Source organism: Stegostoma tigrinum, chromosome 7 (assembly GCF_030684315.1).
Source record: "Stegostoma tigrinum isolate sSteTig4 chromosome 7, sSteTig4.hap1, whole genome shotgun sequence".
NCBI lineage: Eukaryota > Metazoa > Chordata > Chondrichthyes > Orectolobiformes > Stegostomatidae > Stegostoma > Stegostoma tigrinum.
Genome location: NC_081360.1, coordinates 63,450,964 through 63,467,543, shown reverse-complemented (window position 1 = coordinate 63,467,543; position 16,580 = coordinate 63,450,964). Strand labels below are relative to the sequence as shown.

Below are 16,580 nucleotides of genomic sequence, written 5' to 3'. Positions count from 1 at the left end.
TGTGAAAGCTAAGTCACCGAGTGTATTTAAGACAGAAAAGATAGGTTCTTGACTATTAGGGAGATCAAACATTATTGGCAGAAGGCAGGAGAATAGGGTTCAGAAACATAACAGCCATGATTGAATGGTGGAGCAGACTCAATGGGCTGAATTGCCTAATTCTACTTTGATATCTTCCAGTCTTACTTTGTGGTTTATTAGCAGAAAATTGCTGTCATCTGATGTCTCATCCAGCTTAATGGCTTTTACCAGAGATCTATGGCAGGTGCAAGTTGGAAAAACAGCAAGATTCTTCAATCAATAAACCTGAAAAATCTTCAGTGAAGTATGGAAAACCTAAATTGGAAATATGTGCCAGAAATTATAAATTAGCGTTGAATTATGTACACAGAACAAAAGGATTGGCCAAGTTTAGAGATTGTAATGAAGTAGGCCAGGTGGACCTCATAGAATATTAGCTCCACAATTGGGGCTGTTAATCTGGTCCAATCAGGGAGCCCTGGTTAACAGATACAAACAGCAGTGTTTGACATTCTGCTTACTTTGAGAGCTAGCTCTGACATAGGTGGGTCAATAAAGGACTCTCCATGTGTAAATAAATGTGATTTGGTCATGAGATACTGGCTCTGTGGATTTATTTCAAAAGAACGTTGAGGTTAAGGGAAAGATTGATGAAAAAGACAAGATATAACATTAGCCTGTAACAATTTGTTTATATTTGACAGGCAAACACCCTTGCATTGATTTTAATATTAGGGTTCTGTTCCAATGCAGCATGTGGAAGAACTAAGTAACAGAGTGCAACTTCCAGATTTTTATCTTAAACTGCAAATGCAGACTTCACAAGTTTACATTCAATTAATACAATAACTATGAGTGTTGTTAAGAGAATTGAAAATGACAAACTGAAATTTAACATATACACACACTCAAATTTATTAGGAATAGCTAATTGTCTCAATTTAATAGCCTACCAGGTAGTAGAAGCAAAAATACTGGGCTGTTCAGTCAACTACTTAAACAGATCCAAAGGACTAATTTGATTAGCTAAATGCTCTCTAGCTCTTGTGTTACTTATGTTTTTAAGAAACAACAGAAATAGGCTTAAGATCAAGACTGTAAAGACCGCAGCCCGCAAGAGACAATGGGGTAAATTTGCATTCACACCATATGGGTGACGGAGTGGATGGTTTGCCCTGTTGTGGAACCTGTCCAATTTCTAGTGGTTTCACTGATTTAGGTAGGTTCTGTAACAGGTCCTGGATTGGTATTCATTCAGTAAAAGGAAATTTCCTGCAGTGCTTCTTGTGAGGTGTCCAATTATGCTCAACTGGCATGAACTACATTTTACTACATTGTTTATATTTAACAAAAATGTATATTAAGTGTAATGCATGTCTAATTCTGATTTTTAAATTTTTTTTAACAATCTGACAAAATGAGAATCTAATTGCTTTTACCTTATTGTGCCGTAGACAGCGTCTTAGAAGTTCAACTGCCATATCAAATTTTCCAGACTGAATGTAAACATCAGCTAGAAGTAACCAACTCTTTTCGAATTCCTCAGCATCAGTGGCATTCCAGTTTAATTTTGCAATACGTTTTAGCTGATTCCTTGCACGAGGCGTCTGCTTTAAAATCATATATGCTGTGGCCATTCCAAAGAGCGCGGGAATGTGGTCCTTCTATATTATATCAAGAATAGTTATACAAAATTATAAACTAATTTAGTACATTGTCATTCTCCTACAAACACACTTTTTTTGCTTATTTGCATAGAATTGAAGAGAGCTTAGCTTAATTAACTGGAGCAAGTGTAGGTCCTTCAGCTGACCGTGATCAAGGTCTCAACTCCATTTTCTTGTATGTCCTCTGGAAACTCTGACTTCCTTGTCTATCAAAAAAACTTTGTCTTGAATAAATTCAACATCACAGTCTCCAAAGGTTTCTGCCAAAAGAGAATTCCACAGACTAACAATCCTCCAAAAGGAAAAAAAAACCCTAGTTTCATCTTCCTCAGAAGAGGAATTATTCTCTGAGAATCGACCCTTTCAAATCTCTCAGCATCTTACATATTTCAATAAGGTCACCTCTCATTCTTCTAATTCCCTAAATGACTACAACCTCTTCAGTTTTCTTCAAAAAAATAAAGATTTTATTTCACTCTACTGATTGAATCGTCTCTGTCCGCTTTTAATACAATTATAACTTTTCATTCTAATAAATCAACCAAAAACTGGGGTACACAGGACTCCAGGTATGGTCTCACGGAGACCCTGAGCAACCAAAACAAATTGCTCTACCTTATAGATTTTATCTTTGCAAGAAATGTTTATATTTCACTTGTCTTGTGAATCCCTTGCTGGAGCAGCATAATAACTTCTTATGATTCATAAACCAAAACACCAAGATCCATTTGTATCACTGAGTTCTGTAATCTATCTCCAATTAAATGATTTACTGCTTTTCCTAATCTTCTGTTCACATTTTCCTACATTCCATCTACTAAATTTTTGCTCACTCACGTACTCTAACTTTACCCCTTTGCAGGCTATTTCCTCTTGTCAACTTAGTTACCAACTTATCTCCACATCATTAAGAGATATAGTCAGCTTTAATTTGGTTTCTATATCTAAGTCATTGATACTGATTGCAAATTCTTGAGGATTAACGCCGATCCCTGTGGCACATTCTATTTACAGTTTGTCAACAGGAAGAAGGACAGAAATCACACGACACCAAGTTACAGTCCAACAGTTTTCTGTGAAAACACAAGCTTTTGGAGCCTCACCCCTCCCAGTGTATTCAAATAAGTCTATTGGACTATAACCTGGTGTCGTGTGATTTCTGATCTTGTCCACCTCACCTTCACAACAGGAAGAAGACTCATCTATGCCTACTTTCTGCTTCTTATTGATGGATTCTTTATCTATGGAATATGTCAACCCCAAGTGCTCTCATCTTATACAGATGCTTTAATTTGACACTTTGTCAAACACCTTTTGGAAATCTGAGTACGTCATATCTCTAGCCCTCCTTATCTACGTTGTTTATTACATCCTCAAAAAGTTCTAAATAATAAATTTAACACAATTTCTCTTTCAAAAGATGAATCTATAAATGAATTAATTTTGCAATGTTTTCATTTGCTTAGCATGTGTTTCAGAATTTGCTTTCCAGGACAGCTGATTGTATTTTTCAGAAGATTCTAAAGATTTAGGGTAGAAAATGTATCAAATAAATAGCACACACAGATTCAGAGAAGGAAGATCCTGCTAAACCAAAGTTCTTGACATCATGAGAAGATGACAGAGCAGATAAATTTTCCAAAAATCATTTTGTGAAGTTCAACACATATGGTATTATTTTCACTTAGACTTTTAAGGAATAAAAGGTTAATAATGAAAATCTGAAAACATAACAATGGACAGGGACACAGGAACAAACCATTTAATTCCTGAGCCTATTCCGTATTCAAGACAAGAGTTGGTCTGTAAACCTAATTTCATATACCTGTTTATTTGCGCAAATGTTTTAGGAGCTTTGGCTAACAAAAAATGCATTACTCTTTGTTTTAAATTTAAGATTTGCCGTTTGCAAAAGTTGATACCATATCCACCTCGTAATTATACATTCTACCATTTCACAGTTGCTAACAGAAGCCTAGAAATAACTCCCACTGTTGCATTAAATCCTTTTCCCTTCCTTAATTCTACTGTAAGGCACCTCCTGCCTGCTCACATTACTCTCATTTATGATGGATGTGATTTTATACTTATGCTTGTTATTAGAATTCTGTCAGTACATAAGTAAGCAGTGGTATGATTCATCAGGGCACGGTTTTTAGATAAATACAATCAAACACTTGCATCAATGACGTGGATTTTGAAACTCAATGCACGTTGGCCTGATATTCAGATGAAGGATCAGAACAGTGGAACTGGACCTTAACATTACAGGGTGAATGAAGTAAAGGGTAGGATTTTCACCCTGAAATGGATCAGAAAAGGGCTAAGGCAGAATAGTTTTCTGCCCACAAATGGCAGGTGATTGATTAATACAATTAAAGAGGTGAAATCAGTCCAATGATCAGAGGTAGACTTGAATTTTTCAGTCAAGTTACAGCACTCCCATTGCATCTGTAGATGCCTGAAGGCAGCTTCTCAGTGTCCAGGGTGGAAATGAGAGTCACAGGGCTCCAGGAAGACTTTGAGACACTGGACATATGAAGGGAAATGGGTGACTCACTTAAGTTATGCATCTGTATGAATTAAATAAGAACGAAGCAGCAAATATATTATCAACTCGACACAGAGTATCAAATCAATACACAACAAAAATCAATAAGTGCCAAGAGAACAATGAGCTTTACAGCTAGAACAATATAGTATCAGTATTGCACAACAGGCTGATCAAATCATATTCACTGTAAAGATTTTGTTCAGTTCAAGATGGGCATTGAAACACCGAAAGCGGTGCAGAGAAGAGCCACAAGAGTGATTTGTGGTGTTAGGAGAAAGATTGAAGATATTTGTGTTTTTCTTCATTTCATCTTGTTTACCCTCAGAGCTTGTTTTCTCCCTCTACTTTCTCTTGCTCACCTTTTGTTGGTTTTTAAAACTTACCCAATTCTCTGGGTCACTACTAATGTTTACAACATTACATGTTCTATTTTTCTTTCAATTTGATACCATACTTAAATTTCTTAGTTAACCAAGATTGGTTTATTCCTTTCCTAGAATCCTCATTCCTCACTAGGACACATCTTTGTTGGAGTCATGAGCTATTTTCTTAACAGACTGCCATTGTTCATCATGCATTTTTTCAGTTAAACCACTTGCGAGGATGCTGTGGTTTTAAGAGGTGTTTGTTCCTGGTCTTCTTTTGAAGACAGGTTTTAAGGCAGAAGAACTGAGCAGTCTATGAGAAGATAAATAACTTGAGAAGCCTTGGGGTTTCTTCTAAAAGTTATAACAATAGAAGCAGCCTGAATGGGTGTGGTCAAAATACCACAGAACCAGGCTCCTTAGATTAGCTTTCAGCAGTTGTTGTTGGGTTCTTGAAGAAATGGAAACTATTTTTTCCCTCTCTCAATGACATCCCAAAGCTGGGGGTCTTGTCCCTGCTATGGGAGTTGCATGTCTGACAATCTGTGTTCTGAATTTGCCTTTTTTCAAGGGTGTGTTTATGTGACATTACTCTGTTGGAACAGTTAATTAGTAATAGTTACTATATCTGTTATTCAGTTAAGTTTTCTCATAGAGTTAAGTTATTCTAATTCCTTCTTTCTTTTGTTGTATTTTAACTATAGTGGATAAATAAAGTGCGTTTTATTTTAAATCTGGTAGTCTGACCTATCAAATTGCATTCGGAACACAATGCCTTACATTAACCTTTTAAAATAAGAAAACTGTTAGGCTCTAGACTATCTTTTAAATATTTTATGGGGGTTTGATCTGGTCCATAATACCCTTTCTTAGTCTTTTCCAGCCAATTCTGCCCTCAGTTCTTGGAGCCATCAGTGTTGCTTCATTTCCCCCTTCATTCTTATTTGCCATTATTCTTAATATTTGTACACTCTGTTCTTTCCTGTCATACGTTAACAAAATAGCTGTCCTGCAAAGCTGTTACTTTCTTTTACGTGGTAAACCTTTGTATTTCTTCTTCAGAATCTTCTCTCACTTTAGTTTAAAGCCTTCTTAATTTACCAGAACTCTGGTCCCAGCACGGTTTAAGTGAAGCCCATTTTACAACAGTAGCTCCCTTCTACTGGTGTCAGCACTGCATGAACTGAACTTATTCCTTTAGCACTAATCTTTGAGCCATGCATCCATCTTTATGACTGTATTTACCACCTTATGCCAATATGCCCACAGCTTAGCCAGTAATCCAGAGTTAACATTTTGGAAGTTCTGCTCTCTTAACTTGACTCCCAGCTATTCAAAATGTTTCGGCAGAACATCTTTTCTACAACTTTAGCAGGACCAACATGAATGATAAGTCAACACAGTAAGGAGCTGGAGGAACACAGCAGGTCAGGCAGCATCAAAGGAGTAGGAACGTCAACATTTCGGGTCAGGACCCTTCTTCAGAACTGGGGAGGGAGAATGGAGCTGGGAAGGGGGTGGGTTCCACACTCAGCTTCACGCTCACAGCCATGCACTGGCAAACCCTACACCCGCTCCGTTTATTTCCCAGCTCCCTTCCCGTCCCCAGCATTGGCAGTTTTTGGTATCTTCAAACATGAATGATAATATGGGATCCCTTCTGTCCCAGTCTAAGTACCTCTCCTGCCCCCAGGAACTGTTCTAAACCCTGGCCCCAGGCAGGCAACACAGCCTTCGGAACTCATGCTAATTGGTGCAGAGAACAGTAGCTAATTCCTTAATTAAACAGTATCCTACCACAACTTGAATAGAACTCTGCTGTGGTGCCATGTTTAATTAACTCACTCTGCTTGTAACCCCTGCTATCATCCAAACAATTTACAGGGGTCTTGTAACTGTTGGACAGTTGTAGAGATTGAAGCTTCTTGAAAGCTACACCTTAGACCCCTACATTTACCTCACCTGCAGTCACATTCCTTTGTCCCTGACCACAGGCCAAATTTGAAATACCTAATCTGAGGGATGTGATCACTTTCTGGAGCAAAGTGTCAGTTAACTTTCCCCTCCCTGATGTGGTGCAATGTCTGCATTTGGACTCTAGCTCAACTTAACTCAGATTTCTCCAGTTGAGCGTATTAACTATCGATGTCCTTGCTCTCAATCAACTTGATGTGCAGCAACTTCCAAATCATCCATTCTGCCATCACTATCTTACTTGAATTAATTTGTTCATGACTTGCGTATCACTGTTGTTTACACATTTTGTTTTAAAAACACACCAGCATCAATTTTGTATCTACCGAGCCATCTTTTAAGAAAAAGTGAAAAAAAAAGACTGAAGACTGAAACACAAAATAAAGACCTTACTTTTACCTTACAGACCAAAAGTATTCCCCAATTCTACCCACAGCTATTTTATTCAGGCAAAAGCAAACAAACACTTCATTCTTTCCTCCACTTAACTCCTTGATGTGTCCAACTCTCGCACTTTATTGCAGGTTGCAGTCTCAAATGTTATGTCACACCAAGTTCCTTACTTATTTATGCTCCCACACAAGTGGGAAATCTGAGTCACTTAATGAGGATACAGTTTCAGCTGGTTCTTTATTAAGCTGCTTCTGCCCAGGAACGCTTGAGAAAGAAAACTCAGCTTAAGGCTGCCGGCTATAGAAATCAAACAGTATTTTTTGATTCCAACTTCAGGTTAAGTCCAATTACAAACTAACTTCATCTAAAGTACAAAATACTTTATAAAGTACTTTAGTAGCACAAGTAAAAGTTTAGACTTTCTTACCCAACAAACACATGCAACTCAGTCCTGGTCTCTACAACTTCAGTTAAAGTTGAAAATAGGTATATTTCAATCAGGAAGCTATGTTTTCCTGTTTTGACACCTGAAGCCAGCCCAACCCTCAAAATATCAGGCACAAATTCATCCATTTAATATTCTCCTCAAGCTCTCAGGACAAAGGTCTTTTAGAAGAATTGTGTAAGGTCAGTTTAAGACTGTTAAGTCTACACACAAAATGTGAACAATGCACAGAATAAGCTTCTAATACAGTAATGGAAAGAAAAACTCAAATCATTTCAGAAACACATGAATTGAGTTTACCAAAATACTCCTCCACTCTCATATCTTGTGATTTGTACAAGACTAACCTCAGCCGTTGCTATTTCAGTGAAGACATTGAGAGCTCGTTCCACGTTTGCTTTATGCTTTGTTGCCATGAGGCAGCAGCTCTCCATTATGCGCAACTGGACATGGCCTTGAATAGTCTGAGGTTTGAGTTCCTTCAATAGTTTTTCTGCTGTCATCACAGCCAACTGTTCTGACTCCTGCTTTTCAGTTGAGTTTCTATTGGCAACAACAGTAAGTAAAGTAAAACATCCAAAACTTCTTACCTTATTCTGATCAGTGTTTTTCAAGTACCAGTCCTTGCTGCTGTGAAACTATATTGTACTCTCTTACAAGTATAAGATAGTTTGTATGCAATTACAATTGCATATACAACGCATCTAAACGTTGTGAATCTTGATAAATTACTGTGACCAGCTAGTAATCTACCAATAGACAAATTAACTTGGCACTCTAAATTCTACAGAAAAAAGTTACACAGGTCATTGGGAAAAATAAGCAAAACTATATTTTTTTCTCTCTCATAAGCCCAATCAAAACTGGAAAAGTTATTTTCACTCTGTTAGAGACTTTAGTCTTCAAACAAAGTCATGCATGATAAAATCAACAGTTTGATGCAATAATTGATTCTTATATTGAATTAAATTTAAACTAAAATATAAAAATAATGAATGGGTGCAGCTCTACACCATTCAAGACAAAGCAACCCACCTGATTGCCATGGCATCTAACACTGGCACACAATGGCAGTATTTGTGCCACATAAGCACATGTAAAGTGCCTTAATGACAATAGCCCAGTGGCTTTGACCGCAATAGTCATAAAGTGTTTTGAAACGCTGGTTGTGGCCCACATCAACTCCAGTGTCCCAGCCCATCTTGATCCCCTACAATTTGCCTACTGATGTAACAGATCCAAAGAGGATGCTATATCCCTAGCCCTGCACTCATCCCTGGAACATATGGATATCAAAGACACCTACGTCAGAAACCTACTTGTTAACTACGGCCCCACCTTCAACACCTTTATCCCCTCCAGAGAGATCTCAAAACTCCGTGACCTTGGTGTCAGCTCCACTGTCTGCAACTGGATCCACAGCTTTCTGACCCACAGACCACCATCAGTGAAGACAGGTAACTGCACTTCCTCCATAATGACACTCAACGCTGGAGCTCCCTAAGTTTGCATCCTCAGCCCCCTACTTTACTCCTTTTATAACTATGACGGTGTTGTCAAATTTCAAACAAATAAAATAAAATAATTAGAGGGTTAGATAGGGTGGATAGGGACAGCCTTTTTCCTCGGACGGTGATGGCGAGCACGAGGGGGCACAGCTTTAAATTGAGGGGTGAGATATAGGACAGACGTTAGAGGTAGTTTCTTTACTCAGAGAGTAGTAAGGGAATGGAACGCTTTGCCTGCAACGGTAGTAGATTCGCCAACTTTAAGCACATTTAAGTCGTCATTTGTCAAGCATATGGATGTACATGGAATAGTGTAGGTTAGATGGGCTTCAGATTGGTATGACAGGTCGGCACAACATCGAAGGCCGAAGGGCCTGTACAGAGCTGTTATGTTCTATGTTCTATGTTCTATGTTCTAAATACCATCTACATGTTCGCTGACAATGATGAGTCAAACTATAGAAGGGAGATAGAGGGCTTGGTGACGTGGTGAAATGAAAACAATCTGTGTTTCAACGTTGGAAAAACTAAAGAACTGATCATTGACTTCAGAAAGAAAAGAGGAGAACATGCCCCCATCTACATCAATAGAACTGAGGTTGAGAGGGTGAAGAGCATCAGATTCCTCTGAGTGACGATAACTGACAACCTATCCTGGATTTCCCACGTAGATGCAACAGTCAAGAAGGCACACCAATGCCCCTTCTTCCTCAGGTAGCTCAGGAAATTTGGCTTATCCATAAGGTCCCTCACCAACTTCTATCGATGCACCATTGAATGCGTGCATAACGGCCTGGTATGGCTACTGCTTTGCCCAGTACCATAAGAAACTACAAAAGGTTTTGTGCACAGCCCAGACCATTGCAGAAGCCAACCTTCCATTCATGGACTCATTCAGACAGATCGCTGCCACGGAAAGGCTACCAATGTCATCAAAGACCCACTGCACCCCGTTAATGATCTCCTATAACATCTTTAGTCAGGCAGAAAATACAGAAGCATGAACACACGCATGAGCAGGTTCAGGAGCAGCTTCTTTCTGGCTGTTATCAGACTGATGAATGGACTCTCTAGCCTCAACTAACGCTGATCTTGCCAATGTTGATCTCATCCAGCACACACCCTGTGCAATGTAACCTGTATACCTCTAAGTCTTTTGATCTGTGTATCGTTTGCTTACGATGATCTACCTGTACCACTTGTAAACTAAGCTTTTCACTGTATTTTGGTACAGGTGACAAAAAAAAACAATGAATCAAATGTAAAAGATGTCCTGCAATAACTCATGAAGGCTCTATACACAGCACCTTCCAAACACATGACCACCTAGAAGGACAAGCACAGATGCATGGAAGTACCAGTACCTGCAGCTTCCCCCTGAACCACACACCATTCTGACTTGGAACAACATCACTGCTGTCAGTGGGTCAAAATTCAGGGTTCGATCCCTGATGCACGATGGGCATACCTACAGGACATGGACAGCAGTTGCTCAGGAAGTCAACTCACTACCACCTTCTCAAAGGCAATCAGGGACGGTTAATAAGCCAGCGATGCCCACATCCCATGAGTGAAATAAAAATGATATTTTTCAGCATGAAAAACAGTAACTAATAGAGTGCCATGTGTTAATTACTTGAAGGAACCAATTGCATACTGGCTAAGGTTGTCGATAAAGGTAAGTTAGTTAAATTGTCAAGAGGAGGTAGAGTCTGCAAAAGGTTATAAAAAGGTTATGTGAAAGGGGAAAACAATGACAGATGGAGAATAATGCAGGAAAAAGGAAACTTGCACTCTTTGGCAGGAAGAATAGAAATCAATATACTATTTAAATAAAAAGGGATTGCAGAATATAGTGTTACAGAGGAATCTAGAGATCTTGGCACATGAATCTCAAAAAGTTAATATGCAGATACAGCAAATAATTGGGAAGACAAATGAAATGTTGGGATTTATTGTAAAGGAAATGGAATATACATGTAGTAGATAGATTTAAAATGAGGGAGTCAGGGATAAGGGGAAGCATGCAGCAAAGTGGTGTTCAAACCATACCCCCATCAGCCATGATGTTATCAAATTGTAAAACAAGCTCAAAATGCCAAATGGCCTAATCCTCTAAACCCCTAATCCTTTCACTCCTAAACATACAAGATAGATAAATAGTAATTTACTCTTACCGCATATCTCCATCCAGGTTCTCAAAGACTTCACCTCCAATGGTATCATTGTCTGGATTCATGCAGATCTCTATCATGTTATAAATCGCATTTTGTCCCCAGTCACTGTCCTTGCGTGCCTTATTGAAGTGTCGGAGTGCATCATTTGGTTCTCCAGTGTACCTAGACAAAATGGAACAATAGTCCTTCTTCATGAAAGAAAACTTTTGTTCCAAAACTGATAGTGATTTAAAGTTTGAGATGATTTGTAGCTCAGTTTGTGGATGAGGGCGTTGGCATGTTTGCTGAGCCGGTGGGTTTGGCTGTCATTATTCTGCCCTCATCCAAATTCTGAGGCAGAATGAATTAATGGGCTAAGAATGAAGGAGTCTACCATTGATGGACACCACCATTGTGCATGGTCTTATAACCATAAGCTCCTCTGCTGAGGGAGAGAGATCAAAACCATGGGGAGCCAAAACAGTAGCAGTGGAAGTGGATGTAGGGACAGCGCACAGACATGAATAGCATTTGTGTCATGCTCAATAGCATGGACTAGAGAATATAACTAATGTTTCAGAGATGCATGGACTAGATGCTTGTTGCACTGCAACTCAATCTCCACCCACAATACAAAGTAAGACAGTTACTGAAGAGGGAGAGGATGCCACCCATCAGGGCATGCTGATTAAAGGGCCAGCTCTGTAACAGGGGCCAGTGCCTGTGCTGTTCCTGCACTGAAGCCAGAGCAGTAATATCTGGACTTACACTAACTGGCAGCTTATTGAAGCAGATGATCACCAAGGGGATCTCAGATGCAAAGTGACACAATATGGCAGTTTATCTCCAGCTAACTCATGGTCACAATGCAAGCACCATGTAGAAGCGGGAGGAAAACAGAAGCGAAATATTGGTTAGAGCACTCAGTGGATCACTGGAGCTGACTCCCTTGTTAATGGGCACTTTTAAAACTTGTACTAACACGATAAATGTTAATTCACGGCCCCCAGATGTCCAAGCTTTCATTGCTTCAAGGCAAAGCTCAGAAGAGGAAAGAAGTGATGACGCAAAGCAATGGTCTTTGAGCTGAGTCATTAGGACCACTAGACAAATGAGCACCATGCATTAGTGGTATGAGTGGGTCTAATCAAAGTTGTACTTTCAACTAATGTTCTCTTACACAAAGATAAAATAAGTTATGGAGTACACAGTCCTGTGAATGAGAACACAGATGAAATGCGGTGAAAACGAGAGGGCTGGAATACAAGAGCAGGCACACACTGCTGATGCTACAAAAGACTCTGGTTCGACTGCATGTGGAATATTGAGAGCAGTTTGGGTCTGGTATCTAAGAAAGGACGTGCTGGCCTTGGAGGTTCAAAAGTATGATCTCAGTGATGAAGGCCTTGTCACATGAGGAAAAGTTAAGGGCTGTGGCTCTGTACTAGAACATAGAACATAGAAAAGTACAGCACAGTACAGGTCGTTTGGCCCAAAATGTTGTGCCGTGGAATAATGCTAATCCAAAAATAAAATAACCTAACCTACATTCCCCTCAATTCACTGCTGTCCATGTGCATGTTCAGCAGTCGCTTAAATGTCACTGATGACTCCGCTTCCACGACTAGCACTGGTAAACTATTCCATGCGCTCACAACTCTCTGGGTGAAGAACCTCCCTCTGACATCTCCTCTATACCTTCCTCCTAACACCTTAAAACTATGACCCCTCGTGGCAGTCAATCCTGCCCTGGGGAAAAGTCTCTGGTTATCGACTCGATCAGGTCACCTCTCTTCCTCCTTCTCTCCAGAGAGAAAAGTCCGAGCTCAGTCAACCTCTCCTTGTAAGACAAACCCTCCAGTCCAGGCAGCATCCTGGTAAACCTCCTTTGCACATTCTCGAAAGCCTCCACAACTTTCCTATAATAGGGTGACTAGAACTGGACACAATATTCCAAGTATGGTCTCACCAGGGTTTTGTACAGCTGCAGCATAACCTCGCGGCTCTTAAACTCGATCCCCCTGTTAATGAAAGCCAAAACACCATATGCTTTCTTAATAACCTTATCCACTTGGGTGGCAACTTTGAAGGAGCTATGCACTTGAACACCAACACCGCTGTTCCTCTACACTGCCGAGAATCCTGCCTTTAATCCTACATTCAGCATTTAAGTTCGACCTTCCAAGATGCATCACTTCGCATTTATCCAGGTTGAACTCCATCTGCCATTTCTCAGCCCAGCTCTGCATTCTGTCAATGTCTCGCTGAAGCCTTCAATAGCCCTTGATTCTATCAACGGCACCTCCAACCTTTGTGTCATCAGCAAACATACTAACCCACCCCTCAACCTCCTCATCCAAGTCATTTATAAAAACTACAAAGAGCAGAGGCCCAAGAACAGAGCCCTGCGGGATACCACTCGGCACTGACCTCCAGGCAGAATACTTACCATCTACGACCACTCTCTGCCTCCTGTCAGCCAACCAATTCTGAATCCAGACAGCCAAATCACCCTGAATCCCATACCTCCTGATTTTACTCAATGGAGTTTAGAATTTTGGGACTGCAGGTGGGGAGGGTGATTTGATTGGAACTTACAAAATACTGAGAGACCTGAATAGAGTGGGAGAGATGTTTCCACTGGTAAGACAGACCGGGACTCCAGTGAAAACTGAGAGGAAGAGGAATTTCTTCAGCCAGAGGGTGGTGAATCTGTGGAACTGATTGTCGCACAAAGATGTGGAAAGCAAATCATTGAGTGTCTTTAAAACAGAGATAAATACGTTCTTAATTAGTAAGTGCATTAAAAGTTATAAGAATAAGGCCGAAGAATGGGGTCGAGAAACATCAGCCATGATATGCAAAGCAGACTTGATGGGCCAAATGGCCTAATTCTACTCCTATAACTTATGGTAGGAATCAGAGTTCCTAAACGTGGTCTCCAACCCAAATTGAATTCTTGAAGTGGTACCTCTCCGCTTCCTGTGCAGCCTGATCACCAATCGGTCTATAGTATTCGCTTCTTTCATCTCCCTTAGCTGGATCCATTTCGCATCTCACTCCCTTTCAAGGTCCACTCACCTCTGGAGGGTCAAGTTCTGGAGACTGCAGCAAAACACCTCAATGCCCAAGATCCTTGCAGTATACTGTGGGGCACAGCAATCTGGTTCAGCCAACAATAATGCATCTGAATAATCCTGATGATCTGCTTGTTAGTGCTCCTTGTGAGCAAATGGCTTTGTTTATAGCTACTCTGTGGCTCTTAATGCATTTCACCTTCCACTTCAATAAAGGAAAGTGAAGATCAATTCATTACCTTTACTGTTTCTTTGACAGTAATGGGTAAATTAGCAAACACCGGATCAAACTTGTGATCTGCCTCGGCTTACTGATGTTCTGTCATGTGTTACATTTGTTCACTGAGCCATTAGAACTTAAGTTCTTAATGATAATTGTACGACAACTTACCAGAGATGCAATCCTTTGCAATAATTAAAGCCAGGCTCAGAAGTTGGCCTTGAAGTATGCTTTTCAGCCATATCGAGGAATCTGGGAACTTCTTCCAGTTTTCCAGCTCTCCTCAACAAATCGATCAAACGTGCTAATGTCATAAAATTATCTAAAAAATAAAAAGCATAAAGGTAAGCTGTCACATTTAGAGATTTTTAGTCACTGTCAGACTCAAATGTCTTGGTCATTTGTGGTTTAAAAAGTTATGAGCAAATACTGACCCAAAGCAACAGACCCAAAGAAATGAGGAACAAAAACAAAGTTGCTGGAAAAGCTCAGTGGGTCTGGCAACGTCTGTAAAGGAAAAAACAGAGTTAATGTTTCAGGTCCAGTGAACAATTCTGAGTTTGGGTCAGCGGACTCGAAACGCTATCTGTTTCAGTTCCTGATTTACAGCATCTGCAGTTCTTTCTGATTTTATTTAGACCCAATGAAACATTTGAAAAGCAAGATGCTGATTTGTTTTCTTTTCAAAAATTCCAAACAGTGGTCAAATTGTTAGCTCGGCAATACTATTCTGGAAAATACAAAGAACCCTGGTGCTGATTACCCATCCCACTTGATCAGGGGGAAAAATTTGAAAAATTCAGAACACAGGTACTAGCATGACAGTTAAACTGCAAATGAAAATCTCTGCCACAGGCAGGGCAAATTTTGATTTTGCATGAAGTAAAAGGCCCCATAAAATGGTGCAGCATATCTGTTCTCTTTATTTTTGTGATAAGATATCCTGCAAAGAGCGTTAAAAAAAAGATGTACCAAGGATTACTTAATCATAAGTGCATAGCCAACTGTAGAATAAAACAGCTCATATGTAAAACAAAGTGTTGTCTTGCTTGTGTTAACTTGGTCTACCTGGTCACAGATTAAATGAGTTCATCGTGAAAGGTACAGGGATCTAGGCAATAAATAGCAGGAAGCCTTCTAGTTACACTCCCAGATCCTCCCAATAATGCGTTATATACACACAAGAAGATTAAGGCAAAACTATTTAAGGGAACAGCTGGTTGCACTGTACCAGATTAAGCATATCGGCGGACCCAAATTTATAACTGTCATTTAAAACGTACACAGTTCAGTAATGAAATGAAACATAGAGCTTCCTCAAATCAGATTTCAATTCGCCCCACCTTCTTAGTAAAATTCTGGTCAGGAAATATGATATTTTCCACACCTTTATATGCAGATTTAGGGACACAATGACAAGCATTAGATCACTGGGTCTAATATTCTTTAATATAATTGCAAGACAGTCTGCTTACAAAACATTTACCAATGTAAAGCAAAAATCAGCTAGATTTACCTGGTTTGCGTTCCAAAAGTTGTTGGAAGTGGAACACAGCTTGGTCATAATCCTGCTTTCTGAACATCAGATCTGCCATCATCTATAACACAACATCAGAATTACTTTAATTTGAACAAACATTACATGGAATGTATCAGAGAAGTAGTGGATAAGATTTGCTTAAAAAATGTTACAAAAGGTTTTTCCCAACAATCTCATAAAACTTAGATTTATTTCAGAAGATGAGTGAGGCTACAAAAGCTTGCAAGACTTTATAGGCTATTTGAATACAGGGATTCTTCACCTCTTATCAGGTTATAAACATAGAACGTCACAAGGAGAATTCCAGGGATGCTGCTGTTACCTTAAGATAACATCAAGAGACTGCCTTGTTGGTGGTTTTCTGTACTTTCATAACATTATGATCCCAGCTAATGACAATTCTGGATAAGAAAGATCCCAGGTTTGACATTCTTTGGTGCCAAACATTCTCCACAACTTGCAAGATTATTACACTATATGTATGACTAGATATAACATAATAACCAAGGATAAGTTCAACTTGATGACAGCTCAGAAATTACAAACCATCTAAGGTATTACATTGGACATTATCAGGGAGACACATGGTATTGAAGAACATACAGCTGAAGAACAGCTCTAAACTCAGTACTATTACACCCTTGTATCTTGTCTACCTTG

At 39.6% G+C, this 16,580-nt stretch overlaps 1 protein-coding gene across 3 annotated transcripts in view; it reads right to left on the bottom strand.

Annotated features, from left to right (window-relative positions):
* Positions 1 to 16,580, bottom strand: part of ttc21b (tetratricopeptide repeat domain 21B) — a 100,944-nt gene that overhangs the window by 16,354 nt on the left and 68,010 nt on the right. For all 3 annotated transcript variants that reach the window (XM_048534597.2, XM_048534595.2, XM_048534594.2), the window contains exons 22-26: positions 15,897 to 15,978; positions 14,552 to 14,702; positions 11,105 to 11,266; positions 7,767 to 7,962; positions 1,461 to 1,685 (exon numbers count right to left, since the gene is read on the bottom strand). In XM_048534597.2, coding sequence (XP_048390554.1) covers positions 1,461 to 1,685; positions 7,767 to 7,962; positions 11,105 to 11,266; positions 14,552 to 14,702; positions 15,897 to 15,978 — 816 coding nt within the window. The remainder of the gene's footprint in view (positions 1 to 1,460; positions 1,686 to 7,766; positions 7,963 to 11,104; positions 11,267 to 14,551; positions 14,703 to 15,896; positions 15,979 to 16,580) is intronic.